General features: G+C 39.6%; 1 protein-coding gene across 1 annotated transcript in view; it reads left to right on the top strand.

Moving 5' to 3' along the window:
* Nucleotides 1–19,159, top strand: part of ADAMTSL1 (ADAMTS like 1) — a 542,768-nt gene that overhangs the window by 314,459 nt on the left and 209,150 nt on the right. The window contains 1 exon segment of the mRNA XM_032212442.1: nt 4,590–4,635. Within this exon segment, the coding sequence (XP_032068333.1) occupies nt 4,590–4,635 (46 nt within the window).

Genomic DNA, 19,159 nt, shown 5'->3' with positions numbered 1-19,159 from the left:
AGGAATATATAAGGGAATCTGGATTTTGCATTTTCATTGAAAAGATCCAGTCAAAGCTTGGGATACAGCCCTTTTAATTCAAGTTTTAACTGTATCAAAGAGGCAACTCAGTAAAGGAGGGACGGATGGATTTCCATATGTTGTTCCTAATAATATTAGGAATAAATTTAATGCAGCTTTATTACTCTCTATGAATGTTATAGAGTTACACTGATGTAATTTAGAGCGCATGGCATCCTAGGGACATTTGTGCGAAGCTCAGATCTCCTCCTTCCTCTCACACAAAGGCTGGCATTCAGTTCATTTCGGCTATGACAAATTATTTACATCAGAAACGCTGACTCTTTAAAACCTGAGATCGGGGAAATGTTATTTATGCTAGAAGTATTAATTTCTAATAGTTTTTAGTCTCCTGCTTTATTACTTCTTGTCTTGCTCTCATTTCGGATCATTATCCCTTACTACTTCCCAGATGTGTGCCTCTGGCAGCTCAAAGGTTATGATTTTGTGTTTTGATTTTCCTAGACAGTTTGCTGAGTGCAGTGACTGCTTCTGGCATTGTTCCAGCTGGTTGTTTATTTTGTTACTGCTACAGGAAAAATATTCATAAAATATGGTTGCTTTTTTAAAAAAGTTACCAGTGGAAGAAGTTTAATCTATTCCTTGCCTATTTTTCTGATCTTAAAGATTAAGACCTAAATCAAAACAGTCTCCAGTTTTATTTTCAGTAGGGTCTTTTAAAATATCAGGAGTTTTTTTGTATGTTTTCAAATTGCCCTTATTGAATTTTAAGTGTTTGGCCAATCACAAACAATTGAGTAACAAATTTTGAATGTGTCTCTAGGGGCTTTACCCAAGGCTGTGCAGGACGTACAACATATAAACTTATTTTTTACCAAAGAAGAACATCAGTCTGACTTTTAAAAATTTGGCAGAACCATTTGTGTACCTGTTGGCAGCCAGCATTCCAACTCAAATATTCCCCAACCTTTCTGGATTAGCGTTGATTGGGGGAAAGGTGCACATATCATATAAAATGCAGTATATGTATGTATGTGTGTATATGTATGTATGTATGACTATATACATGGTCAAGTTAAAAAAGGTCCACACATATTAATGTGTATTAATTCAAGATCATATCAGGACCTGATTATCAAGTCAGGAAGCTGTGTTGACTTACTATTTTATCTCTTTTCCTCATTTCTTGCAAGTGCTACAAAATTTATTTATGTTGAATTATCATGATCCTGTGGTCTATTTTCCCTATTGTTAGAAATTCTTGCCTTATTCAACTCCTAGACTCAACTTGACCATTATTGCGCTCTCGCCCTCTGTCTCTGTCTCTCTCTCCCTCCCACCCTCCCTCCCTCTGTATCCTCCAGAAGACTTTGTCCGGCAGCCTGCCCATAACCATAGAAAACAATCCTAGAGTGGCCCCTGCTGGAAGAATCGGAAGCCAAGTTCTGGAGTTTGGAAGCCGGAGAATAAATTTTGCTCAGAGCTCGGCAGCAGCTGCAAGGACAGCTGGCCCAGGGCATGGTGAGGCTGGGAGGCATGAGAGGTGGAAGTGGAGCAGGCACTTGCCCAACCCCCCTCTCCAGCCAGTTAGAGCTCCATGCACTGACCTAGGGGGTATCCCAAATGTGCCAAGCCGCGAGAGCTGGGGGGCGGGCAGAGCACCATGTGGCTTGGCGCCTTAGGGATACTCCCTAGGTCAGTGAATGGTGCTCTGCCTGGCTGGAGCACGGGTTTGCTGGGTGGCTGCTTGTGAGCATGGTCTCCTCATGGCTGCTTTGCCCCTGAGGCTGTGCCAGGCTCTTCGGGAGCCCGCTCACAAGGGAGCAGCCACCCAGCAACTCCCCCCTCCAGCCAAGCAGAATGCCACACCCCAACCTAGCGGTATCCCGATGTGCCAAGCAATGTGAGTGCCTTTCTTCCACCACCACTCACGGCTCCCACGGCTTGGCACCTTCGGGATGCTGCTAGGTCGGTGAGCGGTGCTCTGCCTCATTGTAGGAGGGTTGTCCAGGGGGCTTATTTTCAGGGTGAGGGCTTATATTTTTGCCCACCCGAAAAATGTGACTTTTTTTTTTTTTTTTTTTAGTTTCAGGACATGTTGTATTTTCGGGGAAACATGGTACTTTAAGGAAAAGTGCACAGTTGTAAGATGGCTAACTTATCATTCTATTATTTTCACAGCACTTTTTGGCATCCTTAATTTAGCTAAGGAATGATGACCAGTTATCTTTGGACCTTGTTGGATTTCAGTGGTTTTATTCACACACACACACACACACACACACACACACACACACACACACACACACTTAATTTATATAGTTGCCATTCAAAGCAACCTTTGAGATATTTTTGCAAGCAACCAAAAGTATTGAAAAACATGGAGTAGTGGTGATAATGATTTGTTTTAATTCCTTTTTGTGTGCTGCGCATAGTAAGGATTTGTTGTTGTTGTTTAGCCATAACTAGTGGAAACTCTCAGACGTTGGCTGGGAAACTGGATAATGTTCTTTGCTTCTTTCTGTTGGACAGTGGAGGGAAAGAGCATGAGTGTTGGCTGACATGTTCCCTTGTATTTTTTCTGTATTTCAAAATCAGTAAAAACGTAGACAATCTCAGGTGAATTTCCAACTGCAATGTAAGAGAATGTTGATGGTGTGGAAGTACCCGAAGCAATAAAATTCATTCGCACAATACTTAAGTTAAAGTCTGCAGCAAAGCAAGATGATGACTAAAACATGAGGGGAAAGATCAGATGAGTATTTTGCTTCAACTCCTACTCCCACATAATAGATACAGTTCACAGCAGATGAAGGCCCAAATTTAGGGTTGTGAGTCTATAGTAATTGAAATGATACAATCTTTGTTGTCCAGATTACCCCAGCGGGATGAGAGAAATAAGATCACTTTATATATATGTTCATATGACTTGGGTTCTTTTTTTTTAATTATTGCCCATTTTGAAGACACTGAAAAGTATTTTATGCTTGTTATTCAGCATAATTACTTTCTGCTTGATTCCTGTGTGTAAAGAAGGCAATTAGAGTATGAAAATTATAATAGTTTGTATCACTACAATAACTAAGTCACTCATGCCTTACTTACCTCTCTCCTAGATTAATGTGGAACAATGCACTATATATATTGAGTTGCCCTTAAAGACTGCTTGGAAGCTGAAGCTGATCCAGAATGTCATAGCCAGGGGCAGATTCCTGCCAGTTCTAACTTCTTCTATAGAACAGGTTCCACAAATCTACAGTGCTGTTTAGAACCGGTTCCAGCTCCCTCCCTCCACCCATCCACACATCATCAAGATGAAGAGCGAGAGGAGGAATTCTGAGAGTTGAAGTCCACAAGTCTTAAAGCTGTCAAGTTTGAACACCCCTGGAGTTGTTTTTTTCTAAAAGGTTGGGGATGCAAGGGTCTTGTAACTTGACAGCTTTAAGATTTGTGTGCTTCAAATGCCAGAATTTCTAAGCCAACATTTTGATTGCTAAGCAAGAGCGTTGTTAAGTGAGTTTCACATTTTACAAGTTGGCCACGCCCACCTAGTCACATAACTGCCAAGCCACTCCCACTCGGTCATATGGCTGGCAAGCCACTCCTACCCAGTCACATGGCCGCAAGCCACTCCCACAAAGCAAGCCTACAGAAGAGGTTCTAAAAAAATTTGAAACCCACCACTGGTCATAGCACGAATAACTACGGTGAACCTTGGTACAATTATGTAAGGTCAATGCTTCCTGAGCAGCAATGGTTACCAGTGAGCCTCTGTATGCAATTCAAGGGACTGGTGGTACTTATAAAATGCTTCATTCTCAGGGTTTGGATATCATCCACCTCTTTCTCCTTTCTGATAGCTGTACTTCTCTGCCATACTACTGTATCTACTTTATAAAAATGCAGTCCATCAAAATTGCGTGTGCACCGAGCCGTCAGTAACCTTGGCACCAACCCACCCCTGGTTCAACCTGTACTAAGATAGAAAAAGTTCTAGCCTAACTTGCGAAATTGTCATCAGGAAACTGAAACTTAAAGAAATGTAAGTAACAAGTAAATATACAATGTTATACCCAGCAGTGTTATGGATTTTAAATTTTAATATTGATTTTAAAAAATAGCAAATAGCACTTAGACTTATATGGTGCTTCACAGTGCTTTACAGCCCTCTCTAAGTGGCTTACAGACTCAGCATATTGCCCCCAACAATCTGGATTTTTCATATTACCCACTTTGGAAGGATGGAAGGCTGAGTCAGCCTTGAGCCTGGTGAGATTCGAACTGCCAAAACTGCTGGCAATCGGCAGTCAGCAGAAGTAGTCTGCAGTACTGCATTCTAACCTCTGCATTCTAACCACAGCTATAGTGATAATGATAATGAAATACAGGTAACCTAAAGGAATGCAGCCTTCAATGAACCAAAGTTCTCTCCTTTGAATGCAACAGCCTTTTCCATTTTTTGAAAAATGACTGTACTATCATTTAACCATGACCTTTACTTGAGCAACTGAGAACATTCTGCCGGTCAGTATGTGATATGTGTTTTCCCCCCTTTTTTGTGGCTGTAGGAGCTGTGAAGGACGGAATATTAGATATCGAACATGCAGCAATGTGGTAAGTAAAGACTAATGATTTTCAAATGTTACTGCAATAGATCTTCTATACACCTGAAATTTCCTCATTTTTCTCATTCTTCATGTGTAAAGGGCTAACTGAATCACTAAAAAGCCCCTTCTATGTTATGACTCTATCACTCTGCAGACTTCCCACTCCCACATTTCTTAATTTTTGCCTATTTATTTGTTTGTGGTTATGTTGTGTATGTATGAAATATATATATATATATATAATCCATATATCTATATATGCTGGTCTTGTTGTATTCGGGTCTTTTCCTGTGTAAGATTGAGATTGTCTTGGCAACGTTTAGGCAAGGTCCCTCTCGCCATCTTCAGGCTGGTGTTTTGGGCTTCATGTTTGTGTGAGTAAAAAGCTTTGTATGAGTAAAAATGTTGCCAAGACAATCTCAATCTTACACAGGAAAAGACCCGAATACAACAAGACCAGCATACCTACACACATGAAAATCTATGAGTATGTATGTATGTATGTATGTATGTATGTATGTATGTATGTATGTATGTATGTATGTATATAGTATTTTGTCAAAGCACCCGGTATGTCCAAATATGCTCCCATATTTGGGCATACCAGGTGCTTTGACAAAACACTTAAAAACTCTTTTGGCTCAGCTAATAAGGGAGGAAAGCTTGTGGCTTAGAGGTTAATATAACTGTCTAACATGTAAAAACAGCCCACGTTCAAATCCCAGTAAGGGTATGGCTAGTTGATAAGAGCAAATAGCTTGAAATAGATCTATTCTAGTCTCCCTTTATATATCCATGTGTTATATATATATATATGTATGTATGTATGTATGTATGTATGTATGTATGTGTGTATATATATATATGTATGTATGTGTATGTATGTGTGTGTGTGTATGTATGTATGTATGTATGTGTGTATATATATATATATATATATATATATATATGGCTATATACTGTATATATGGATTCAACTGGTGTAACAACCAATTTGCTGCACGCATGCAGTCTATTTGAAAACAGCTCAAGAAGTTACCTTCTCCTGCAGTCCCGGTGAGTAAAACAGCTGAGGCGTGGCAATCCGCTCTGTTGTACCTATCAGCTGGTCTTCAAACAAAGTAAATCTAGGACAGTATAGTGCAGGGGCGAGTGGGTGGGCCCACCTGATTGTTGGGGTGAACTGGTTTGCTCTCATACTGATCATTGGAGCGACTGGTTTTCCGAAACTGGCTGAATCCCACCCCTGAACTGTAACATTTGCCACTATGTTGAAGAGATACATTAGAAAGTGATTAAACAGTCTTAAATTTATATTAGTGAAATATGTAATCTCAAATAATGGCCATGTGCAAGCATATTTATGTTCAAAATGTTACTGATTGTGTACGCTAGTTCTTCAGGTTGAGAGGGATGTGCTTCTTTCATTGGGAACAACTAGAGATCTGTTTGGGTAAATCAGGCTGCCTGTGGCTTTGTGGGTTGTGTTCCAGCTGCGAGGCACTTTCGCTTCACCAGGACATTGAGGAGACCAACGAGATTAATTCATGCCAGTCAAGAGAAACACCATAGTTCTGCAAGAGAGAAATGAAAGACACATTGTCACAGCTGATGGGATTTAAATTGTTGCTTGGGGTTAGTTCGTTGTTGCTGGGTCACCCTGCTGAGAAGCTGGGATTATACCTTAATTGAAGCTCTTGTTTATAGGAATGACCTGAAGTTTGCCAACTCTTGCTTTCCCCCCCCCCCCCTTTTGCTTAATTTTGTTCTTAGGGTAGGCCTTATCTTATGGCTATGATACTGAAAATATTTATCTGCAAAATAAAGATTTGCAAATAACTCCCCCAAATGTCAGAAGCATGTAAGAATCCTAGAGGATTGCAGAAATTTACCTTCAGTACCAGAACTACAGAGGGACACAGTGGCTCAGTAGCTAGGACGTTGAGCTTGTTGATCAGAAAGATCGGCAGTTTGGCAGTTCAAATCCCTAGTGCCGCGTAAAACAGTGAGCTCCCATTACTTGTCTCAGCTTCTGCCAACCTAGCAGTTCAAACGCATGTAAAAATAGGGACCTCCTTTGGTGGGAAGGTAACAGCATTCTGTGTGCCTTCGGCATTTAGCCATGCCGGCCACATGACCACGGAGACGTCTTCAGACAGTGCTGGCTCTTTGGCTTTGAAATGGAGATGAGCACCACACTTTAGAGTCGGGAATGACTAGCACATATGTGTGAGGGGAAACTTTATCTTTACCAAAACTACATAGAGACAAGCTGGCCTATAGTTTTTGTCCAAGTTTTAAGGATTCAGGGACCCACTAAACTTTCACAGTTAATCAGAAGACCAAGGAAACAAAAAACGTTATAAATTGCCCTAAAAATATACCGATGAAGTTTAAAATGGCTATCTCCACATAGGATTAAAAATAACAGGACAATTGTCCCAGAAGTGTTTTTTCAGAGGACAACTGGATTTTCTTGGGGTTTTTTTCTTGAAAATGTTTCGCTTCTCATCCAAGAAGCTTCTTCAGTTCTGAATTCTTGAATGAGAAGCAAAACATTTTCAAGGGAAAAGCCAAAAAAGTCCAGCTGCCTTTTGGAAAAGCAGCTTTGGGACAACCATGACCTGGATGATTGAGAATCTTTATAGACAACAGGACAATTGAAATTCGAAATTACTTAATTTTACTTAAAAATTCAAAATGCAAATTTGGAACATACTTGATATGCAGCAGTATTTCTGTAGCAGTTGACAATCTATTAACTATTTCTTCAATAGTTCATATACCTGACTATGGAAGAATCTATTATACAAGGTTGCCCCAGGACAGTGATGGCTAATCTTTTTGGTGCTGAGTGCCCAAAGTGTGTGTGCATGAAAGCGTGCATGTGAAACCCCAAAATGCAATGCGAGCGCCCCCTGTCCATGCACCCTACCCTACGCATGAACCCCCCCCCCCCAGGTATAACCCTGGACTAAGTGTGAAATACTAAGCAGAATTTACAAAAACAGCTTTATAATCCTTTTCTTTTCTTTTCCTTTTTTTTAAATTTGTTAAGAATACATAATTGACACTATTTTTAAAAATATTTATTTTACAAATTATAAATTAAAATATACTAAATAATCTATTTGTTAATCATTAGGCAGTCTCAAATCATTTCTCATTTGTAAACTTATTTAACGAAAGCTTGATTTTAGGAGATTAACTATGATTCCTAAAGCATAGCCCATGATGCTGTTCTAGATCATTCTTCCAAGCAACAACCGTGCAGTACAGAGAAACAAATTTGTAGCAAAATTGACCTATAGTCGATATAACAAAATATACATACAGACACATGCATTTAAATACACAGTTCATTGTGTGCTAAAACAAAAACCTGAGAACAGCAATTCCAGCAGTGACACCGCTAAATATAAACCGTTCTCTTTTTGCTAAATAAGAGTTTTCTGGGTTTATTGTTTATTTGTGCATACATACTTTAACTGGAAGAGGAGGAGGAAAAATAAAATCTCTAGAAATGTTATTGGGAGGGAGTTGGCTGTGACAATGAGATCTCGTGCATTATCCTAAGCCCATGATAGCAAACCTATGATATGAGTACCAGAGATGGCACACAGAGCCCGCTCTGTGGGCATGTGTGCCATCACCAGCTGGTTTTCACAGGAGCCAGAGCACCAGAAAATGCCCCCAAAATAGCCATGTGCATGCCGGCCAGCTGGTCTTTGGGTTTATGATGCTCCGGCATATGCAAAGAGCAGCTGGCCAGCACATGCACGTGCCATAAACCTGGAGACCAGCTGGCTGGCATGCGCATAAGCCAACGGGTCTTCGGGTTTCTGATGCTGTGGAGTGTGCACATGCGCATATATGCACATGTGTTCTGGTTTTGGCAATCAGTGCCAAAAAGGTTCACTATCACTGTCCTAAGCAATCCCTTATTTTATCAACTTCTGAATTAGACTGCATAGACAAAGGGGGAATGGAAGGACAGGTGGAAAGATGAAATCAAGGGTCTAAGTTTGAGTCAATTTACATAATAATGCCGATACGGAGGCACCAAGAAACTGGTATAGTTTCTGCTCCTTTCTATAGACTGTGAAGATAGTCCTCTCCTTTATCTTCTGCTGCCCCACAAGCTTACCCCCCAAAGGATTATTATGATTGATTGCAGAGAAGGCAAGGAAGGAACTTTCCTGTGCTGGCTGAGTGGATATCAATTGATGAAAGAATGGCTGCAGCCTAGTAGAATAAGTGACATACTCCTTGGCCTATCCCCTATTTTCCCCTTTGTTTTTTCCCCCAGAAAAGTATTTTGTATGGGGCAAAACGTTAATCAGGAACAAGATAGACACTTGCTTCACTCTACGTGGGAGGTGCCATAATTAAACATTGCCATGCCAATGCCTCCTGGGTAGTGCCTCTTAAAATCCTGGCAACCAAGGCAGCAATTACAGTAACTAAGGCTTGTTTATTTTACTAGAGCTGCATCTTGGGGGTTTATTTTTGTCTGCCAAGAGATAATTCAATGCACCATTTTTTCTCTCTCTCTCAAAAAGTGTACATTAAGAGTCTTATCGCGGTTACCGTGTTCTTGGAGGCCATTTCTGGACATTCAAGCCAGCAGCAAACCTTTGTTTAAGGTAGTCACAGCAACAGTTACAAGTTGTAGACCTGTCCCTGCTTACCTGATCTTTGGTATCTTTTGGTACTGTCATTAGACCGTGTCATCACTAGTGACAGGTATTGTCTTCCTTGAGATGTATAATAGAGAGACAGGTGACCTGATCCAAAGGAGCAGGGCAGAGGTGGGTTCCTACTGATTCAACCCTTGTTCGGCCAAATAGGTAGTAACTTGGCCACCCGGGTCACTGGAACCGGCAGTGACCCAGTCCTGCTACGCCCCCAAACTGGTTCTCCTACGGCGCTGCCATCTTGATTTTTGGTTCTGTGCATGCACAGAACAATTTTCTTTGCAGAAATGTATTTTTCTCTTTTCTAATGTTTTGTGCATGGACAGACATTTTTAGATGCAAATGCGCATGTGTGCAGAGTGCACATTTGGTGTGCGTGTTTGCTTCACTCACATGTGTGTGCAAAATATTTTGCACGCCGAACCAGAAGTAATGCTGGCAGCAACCCAACCCTGTAACAGGGGTTACATACTCTCCTGCTTTCTATCTCTCCTCTTAGCAGAATAATCATGGTTTATGGTTAGACTGAAGTCCTTTTTTCCATCTACACAGAATAGTTCTCAACAGACCTTATTCATTGCTGTAACTTTGAATCTATCACACCATAATGTTTGTAATAGTTAATCCACCTTTCCTTCAGAAGGTCAAGGAAATGTAGAGGACACTTTTACCAGATGTATCCTCACAGCCTCAACTATAGGTTGTTGGTTGGGCTGAGCATGATAGCAAGTCTCCCGAACTCACTTTAGTGAGCTTTCATAGCTAATGACTTCTCTCCATGTTGCTATTCCAGTTTCCTTACTGGTTTGTAACTGGAAATGAAGTTTTCCACAAAGTTGATAAAAGAACCAAAGTAATATATATGGGGTTTTTTTCATAATAGACCTCTGGGAATACTTAGCATCATATTTCCCTCCCCCTCCCCCCTTTTTTTCTTAAGAAAACAGTATGGTAGTCAAGCAGTTGGTCAGAGACTTTCTTACGATGGAAATCCATCTTTTACTATTTTTCTCTTCCAAAGATTCAAGGAAACATTGATTCAGCATAAAAAAAATAGTGCATGTTTCTGCTCTGTGGATTTAATATATCCGGGTCTGGGAAAGCTATGATCCTATGCAGTTTTTGTTTTCCATTTCCTTCCTGTCTGTATGTGTTTGAAATTGATTTAGAGATTGAATCGAAGTGAGCCTGATCCTTGCAGTATGTTTGCACTGAAATTAATGAGTTGGAAACATCATATGCTATAATGGCCTCACAAAACAATCTTTACAATGTCTTCTGTACAGAGGTTGCAGAGATAGTTCAAAATTCTTCTTTGATGACATGTGGAGAAACAGTCAAGCCTTTATAACTGTTCCTGTTGATGGTATCTTCATATACATTGCATATATTAAAATAATAGGAGAGGGAACTGTCAAATTGACACTAAAAGTGGAGGGACCTAAGGAAAGATATTCAGGACCAGGATTCACTGATGCAATTTCCAAACTATCCTATTTTTGGTGTGATAAGAACACATTTGTTTCTCATTCCTAACACATGGTGTATATACACACACAACTGTTCTCTTAAGGTTGATCTTATTTCCCCAGCAGTTCCATTTTGCACACAAAGGAGGTGCATCTTTTTTATCCCAAGCATTCAGTGCTTTCATAAGAGCAGAATTGTAATAACCAAAGAAGTAATTTGAAGAAATCCAGATAAAACAGACAAAAAGCTTCTTCAGATTTCTCTTGAATTCACTGCATTTCTCTTTTCTGAAACAGTTATCAAATGTTTTAGGAAGCTGTGTCCTATGATCTTGCTTCATATAATATTAGAACCTTTGTTTTTTGTTTTCATTATGCTTGAGTGCAATGTAGTGAACATGTTAATTTATTTTTCCACACATGGAGCTTTCATTAGTTCCAGGGGCGAGTTCCTGCCGGCATTGGTACTGGTTCGCTTCGCACGCACACCAGACGTGCGCTGCTTGTGCATGCACAGTTCACTGTAAATTGTTCTGCGCATGTGCAAAGACCATAAAAAGCTAATAAAAAACATGCAGGGACCAGTGAACCGGTTCAGGGGCATGGCCAGTCCGGCTTGCTGCCGGTTCTGCAACCCAGACCAAATTATCACTACCGGTTTGCCGGAACCAGTGCGAACCGGTAGAAACCCACCTCTGATTAGTTCCCAATATTGCATTGAGAGAGCTAGCTGTCCTTTCTTCTCACATTTTAACTTAAAATATTTGTTTAGCTTCATTCTGTGCTAGAGTACATGGGGTGAAAGCAAGTATAGTGTCTCAACAATGTAATAATACATACTTTAAGCATAAAATTCATTAAGTTCCATATTTCTATGGGCATTCAGCAAGCCAGTGCCCAACACTATGTTCCACAGCTTATCAGGAAGCTACATCAAAATACCATTGTCAATACAGAGACTTAAATATAAGCAATTTGTTAAATATATGCATAGACATTAATATGGTGGATGTAAGAAATAGATAAGAGTTGTCAGTTCTTTTGCTAGCTTCAAGATAGCAACTCCATTTTTATACAGAAATTGCAACAATTGCCAAAACCTTGTTTCCAGAGACTGAAACATTGACAGATTGATGGATCTTCATTTGGATGTATATCTAGATATATATTTGATGTGCTCCTGGGTACCAGCAGTATAATTAAGGGAGAACTAAAACATAGTTCTGAAAAGTGACCTAATTCACTTCATGCAGATTTAATATCCCTTTGCAAGTTTGTTTGCATTTTTCATTTAAAAATAAAATAAAAAATATATGTTACAATTGACCAACATTCTTTTTAGGGCTTGTCCACTGCTAAGTTATGCTGTCTCTAGAATGGGCAAGCAACACCAAAAATGGATGTCACCCTCTATTAATCTCACACTCATCATCATAAAAAAAAAAAAAAAAAACACATCAGCACATTTTTTTTATTAATCAACTTCAAAAGTGCCTTTAGCATTCCTGCCTGTTTCAGTTAGTGTTTATCAACTTGTTACAGCTAACCTCAGCAGTTCACTGGTTGATTTGTTTATTTTACTTATCAAATTTATTGGCCACTGTTCTTACCACAGGATAGTGCTGGATGGCTTATAATATTAAAAAAAAAAAACTGGCCTATTTCCCCAAAAACAAGACCTTCCCAGATAATAAGCCCAATCAGGCTTTTGAGCGCCTGCAGAAAAATAAGTCCTCCCCCAAAAATAAACCCTCCCCAAAAATATTGCAACACAGCAGCAGCCATAAGGTGACCACACTCGCTGCCTCCTGAACCTCAAAAATAATAAGACTTCCCCCAAAATAAGGCCAAACACTTATGGGGGGGGGGTTCAAAAGAAAATAAGACCCTGTCTTATTTTCAGGAAAACATGGTACATAAATAGAATGCTACAAAAGTGTAAGAATACAAAATACAATAGTTAAAATATGGGGAGGGGGGATAGGATGAGCATGGAGGGGGTGGTAGTTGATATTAATCTATCAAACACCTCCAACATGAAGTTCCTTCTTCAGAGCCCCAAGCCCACTGGCAGAACCAGATTTTTAGGCTTTGCAGAAGGTCAGGAAGGTTGGACCTCACCCCGGGACGCCAGATGTCTTGTTTTGTCTACTTCACAAAGACAGGAATTGAGTCTTCAGTTGAGTCGATGCTGTAGTAACATAATGACCATCACTCTTCGCCTTGCAAACAGACAGTTATTGGTTTGAAACCCAAAAGAGATGTGTTACATGTACGGACCTACATACATGTACTTCTTTTCATAAATGTTGAGACTATCCTGACTCACACGTTTCTTGGCTGGATGGAGCATCTAACACTCCTTTCTCTGCCATACTGGAGATTCATAAAACATGGTTTTTGAACGCTGTTCTTTCACCCCTTTTTTTCCTGAAGATTCACCTTCAGCTTCCAAACATGTTCTGTTTTTACTGACCAAAGATAAATAAATAAATCATCAATCCATTCTCCTGAAAATAATCTTAAAAAAGAAATCATCTGCAATCATAACCGTGATGACCTGTATTTTCACCTTTCAAATTTTAATAATATAAGTTTTCTCAATTTCACAGTCAGGCGCCTTCTGGTACCATTCCCTTCACAGATGCTGGATCTACCTTCTGTACATTAAGTAAATTAGACTTAGACTTAGAATAACTTTATTGTCACTTTGAATGTACACTAAATGGCATATATTGAAATGAAATTTTGTGGCCTACAGCTCTCAAAGGATCACTACCTCCAATATACACTACATAAACATCACTAAATAAATAAGCATATACACACATATATTATATGGCACTGAGAAACAACACACTCTAGTTCTGATGAATACATGTACATGGCGAGAAAAACCAATCTTGCAAGTTAATTATATAAGATAAATCAGTCTAAACAAATGAACTCTTATTACATCTCGTTCACCTTTGCCTCCACCTATCTCTTTATTCCAGATAACTTCCAAAATACAAACTTTATGTTGTTATTAGCCGGCTAAGCTATTAGATGAAGTAATACACTCATCTTGCAAATCACAGGACAAATAAATTACGGTGTAATGGTATCTTTACTATAAAAAAGAATCTAGATCTGAAGCTTTGTGTAGATTAATTCCTTTAGAAGAAGTTGATTAGAGCATAGCACTCTAATCTTTCAAAAATTGTTTTAATCCCAGAAGTCACAGCAGGGCACTGAATGGGAACCTAACTATTCTGGATTAAAACTGTGATTTAGCTTGAGCCTTGTATGTTAACCCAACCAGCTGTGCCTTTTCGTCATTTGGATGATGCTCCCATTCACTTTTTCAGGAGATGTGCTTCTCTTTCACTTAACTATATCTTGCAAAATTGTTCTAACAGATTTTCCAACTGTTGTCTCATTTAGCAAGCATTTGTTCAGCAACTGTTTAAAGTTTCAATGGTGCTGAATGAATATTATTTACTGCTACTGTAGTACCTATATCACTGTTGGCAAACCTTTTCGGCACTCAGTGCCAAAACCGAAGTCTGCACGTGCCGGAAACCAGAAGAGCAGCTGCCCCGTGCACATACGCACACCAGGAAGATGATTTTCCAGTTTCTGGTGCATGCATGCGCACAGGCCAGCTGGTCTTTGCGCATGCATGCACACCAGAAACTGAAAGATCTGGTAGTTGGTGTGTATGCACGAGCCAGAAACTGGAAGATCATCTTCCCAGCATGCGCACCAGGTGGCTGCTCTTCATGTCCAGCCTGGCTCTTCACAAGACAGTGCACAGCCTTCCTGAAGCTTCATGCATACCTTGGGAAGTCCTTGCAGAGCCAGCAGCTATGAAGGGCTAGACTCGACTAGACTCCTCAGCAATGAGAGGTCGGTGGAAGGTGGCAGAGTACAGGATAGCAGAGGTGGAAGCTGACTGAGGTGGCAGCAACCAAAAGGACAGAGATGATGGGTACATTGGTGTGTGGAAGAGATTGAAGCAGAGGAAATAACGGCAGGACAGGAGAAGCATGAGGTCCTTATCTAACAACAGCATCTCAGCCAGCCTAATGATCACAACCAGGACTGCCAAAGATGCCATCATTAAGCAGTGTGGTTACATGATATTTGCCTAGTGACTGCATTGCTTAACAGTGGAAATTCCGCCCCAATTCAGGCCGATAAGTGAGGACTGTCTGTATCGAAAAGTTTGATAAGAACTCTTTATTATTACCAGTCATGCTGAGGACACATAAAAACCATGGTAGAAAATATTGCTGTTTGTATAGAGGTAAGAACTTTTACACTAGAATGATATGTTTGCAGTCAAAGAAAAGATACTGTGCATTTAAGGAATTGTTGGCCATCTTTAAAATCAAATTTGTCTTTGTGGAAATATCAGCATGAGTTGTAAGGAGGGAGATTACAATACTATTAGAGGGAAAGAAAAGCTCTGTCTGATAAGAATGATTAAAATGTAGTTGTGTTTGTGTTGTGTTTTAAAGACATCTTAAATGGCTGAATCAGAAATCAGGGTCCGGTGGTGTTGAGTGTAATTCTATGGATTTTACAAAGAGACTGCTTGGGTGTTCTGTCTATACTCACTTTTTGTACAGAAAGAGGAACTTGTTGGTTCTAGATTATACAAGTAAAGGTAGGATAATCAGCTGAGACTGAAATTGGAATGGACTGCAGGTCTAACCTAGCATCTTGCAGCAATATACATACATACATACATACATACATACATACATACATACATACATACATACATATATATTGTGTGTGTGTTAAGTCATTCGGTTTTTTTGAAAAACTAAAAGAAACTAGAGCCTATGATTGTGGTTGAGAGAAAAATTGTCCATTGGAAAGTAAAATTACAAGAGTGAGGCACTGAGGCATGGGCCCCAAACCCACAAGCTATCCTTTTACATTAAAGTGTAATAATTTATGTAGAATAAAATCACTTTTTTTAATCTCTTGGAATGAATGTGCAACAAAATCTTGCAGCAGTAATTACAACTGGTAATGTATCTTTCACTAATGCTTTATGTACCCTAAACAATTTTCTAATTATTTTGTTTTTTTCCCCCACAATAAATTTTCATGAGCTGTGATTATTGCAACTCATATTTAAAGGAAACTGGTGAAGCTGGAAAAGATTGAGTTCCCCAGTTCCCCACTAAGTCACAATTAAGAATTCATTTGGATCCTAGTTCTCTAGCTTCAAGTTAGCTCTTTGTTTTCTTTTAACTTCATTTACAATATTACAATGAAGCCCTCAACCTGATATCTTAGTAATGTATACCATTTAAACTTAGTTTAAAATTAATATTAAAACTATGCACGCAAAGCAATAAAATACTAAAATGTTTTAAAGCAAAAAATATAACCCATAAAAATCTCATAAAACCCTTCAAAATCCCAAGATTTTTTTTTTTTAAGTTATTCACCTAAAGCTCCAGATATTAAAGAATTTGTGTTAGTGAGCATTTCTGGAAATGATATTTTACAACTAAGGTGATACACTAAGACAGTTTTCTCCTTAGACAATTCCATCCAACAAATATAATTTAGCTGGTTTCATAAACAAACAAACAAATAAATCTGTATTTTGTCTGTAGCCGGTTTCAAATAATCAGGATAGCCATTAATTGGTCTCAAAGACAGAGAGTACTCCTTACTGCCATCTAATGGTCCACAGTTTTACAACCCAGATATGAAAACTCTAGATTTGAGGCCTGGGAATCATCAATCAATCAATCAATCAATCAATCATGATTATAAATAAATGTTCAAGAGAGACCTGCAAGAGTAAACCATAGCTGTCTGACAGCTGGGGAGGGGAACCCTTACTCTTTCTAAATTCAAAATGGAGCGTCCATAGAATCAAGTTCTAGAATTAATATCATGTTGAGCAGGGGTGGGTTCGCTCGTGTGCACACTTGATGTGTGCACACTTGATGCGTGCTGCACGCACATGCACAATGCAATTAAAATTGTTCTGCACATGCACAGAACTGAAAAACAAGATGGCGCCACTGACCGGGGAGCCGGTTCAGGGCTGTGGTAGGCCTGGGTCATTGCCGGTTCCAGCAACCCAGGCCGCCAAACCGCTACCGGTTCAGCTGAACCGGTCCGAACCAGTAGGAACCCACCATTGATGTTGAGATTCTATTACTGATGTGTCAATGGGAAAATGCAGTAATGTTTTAGATAAAACACTCCCCGTGGCTGAGTTCCCATGGCACATTGTTGCTAAGCATTCAGTAGTGACTCACGTCCTCTCATTTGGTTTACAGTTCTGTTCTCACACACTACAGCCAATGCAACGGGTGTTATGCACTGAATCAGTTCCTATGTGTCAACAGGCAGATCTTTTCCATCAGTTGTAGCTTTCAAGTCAACTTCAAAGGCTAGCTCAAACGGAGAAGTAAATCATATTAGAGGACTACTGAAAGCTTACGAACAACAAACTGTAAGAACTCAGCATCTGGGGAACTTTGACTTACTTTTTTTTTAAAGGCAGAGGGAATGGTAGGGAGGCTTTCATAATCACAACCCCCTCTTTCTACCCGAACTTGTCCATTGTCAAGACAGCTGGGCACATTTGAGATGGCAAGAGCTACAAATATTCCAATAAAGTCCATTTAATGCTGCTTTTGGAAATGGCAAGTGGAATTTCTCGGCCTCGTTTCTAGTAAATCAAGTGGAATGTCTCCTAATGGTTTCAAATGCTTCTTCACGGGTCCCTTGTCACCTGGACTCAGCTCTGTTTACGAGATGACCTGCCAGTTGATGTGCTGTGTCTTGATTGTTTATGCCTATTTTCCTATCCATGCCTTTCTTAGCAGTACACTCTCTCATTCCCACAAAAAAGGGGGAAAAAGATTGGAATGATTACTTCCCTATAATATTCAGGATCAACATCAAGGTGATTTTTTTTCCATAAAATTTCTGGAAAAGAAGGTAAACATAATTGCGGAGGGGTTCTGTCTGGTGGAGTCTGATTATTGTGGCTTATTTAACAATCACGATTAAGCAAACAATGATTAATCATTTCATCAGCATGTTCTAGCTGCCTGATTGGAATTAGTGCTGGCCAGGCACCAGGAAAGAGTTTGAGGAAGTCAGCTGCCATAGCTGCTACTGCCTTTCTGGAGCAGCTGTAGAGCAGGGACAAAAAGGACTTGCAGAACAAGGCTTGCAAAAATGTGGATACCAGGCCATTTGGCCTTTGGGTTTGCAATTAGTATGGTAACTTGTTTAAAGAACAACAGCAAAATATAATACATTAACCAATCCCAGCCCTACTTGGCTATGTAACCTGTTTTAAATAGTAGCTAACTAATGAGAGGGTCTTGTGCTAGAAAGACTGAAAGTTGTTAAACTTAACTGTGAGAGAATATTACATGTTTGTGCTGGCCCTTCACACTAGAGATAGAAATTCATTCATTCTTGCCTTGGGGCCAGTGGCATAGGTATGCCTGTACACTTTCCAGAATGCTTGCGTTTGCTCTTCAAGCAGCTTAAGTTTCAGAGAAAACTTCTCCAAACACCCATTTGGCCATTTAAAACTACGTTATTGTTTTAATCAGGAAAATCAAAGGGAAAGTAGTACTTTGCTCTTGCTCCTGATCGCCTGCAGAGTCTTGAGAATGTGCTAGGTTGACTGTGTGTGTGTGTGTATGTATGTGTGTGTGTGTGTGTTTCATTATTATTTTGGTTTCAAAAACAAAAAGACGAAGTGCTTAAACAATCATATTCAGCTGAGAGCAAAGCTAGACTGAGAACTCTGTATATATCTGTATGCTTTGTTGGACCTTTTGTCTTTATAAAAATAAATCAGTACAAGCCAGAACATTTTGTAGGTTCAGCCAAGCCAGAATCAAATAAGAGCTCTTGCTTGGCTCTGTGGCTGCATGAATAAGCCAAGCTATAAAACCAGACTCCATACCCCCATGGAATTAAAAAAGAAAGAAAGAAAGAAAAATCAGTGACAAAGTTTCACTTGCTTTAGCACTTTCCCAGGCTGTTTACATGCTCAGGCTGATCTGGGCCTCAGCTCCCTGAATGTTCAACCCTTTTGCAGCTTTTTCTAAGTATGAAAGCAGATCCCCATTGATTCTGGTTAAGAAGGAACAGAATCAGTTCCACTAAAAGGAGCAGTTGACAGCATTATGAGATTTGCAGAGAACAGGAAGTACCTGTTCAGACTTCCTGTTCACTGTTTTTCTGGGTAGTTCAAATTAGAATACTTCGGTTTTTCCTCCTACTACATTCTGGGCCAGCCACATAAATTAAAAACAAGATATTTACCTGTAATTCCAAGGAGCTTCTTGAGGAGTGAATTATTAAGATTTTT

Source organism: Thamnophis elegans, chromosome 3, assembly GCF_009769535.1.
Source record: "Thamnophis elegans isolate rThaEle1 chromosome 3, rThaEle1.pri, whole genome shotgun sequence".
In the NCBI taxonomy this organism is placed as follows: Eukaryota; Metazoa; Chordata; class Lepidosauria; order Squamata; family Colubridae; genus Thamnophis; species Thamnophis elegans.
The sequence above is the reverse complement of the archived record's forward strand: the minus strand, read 5'-3'. Positions and strand labels throughout refer to the sequence as shown.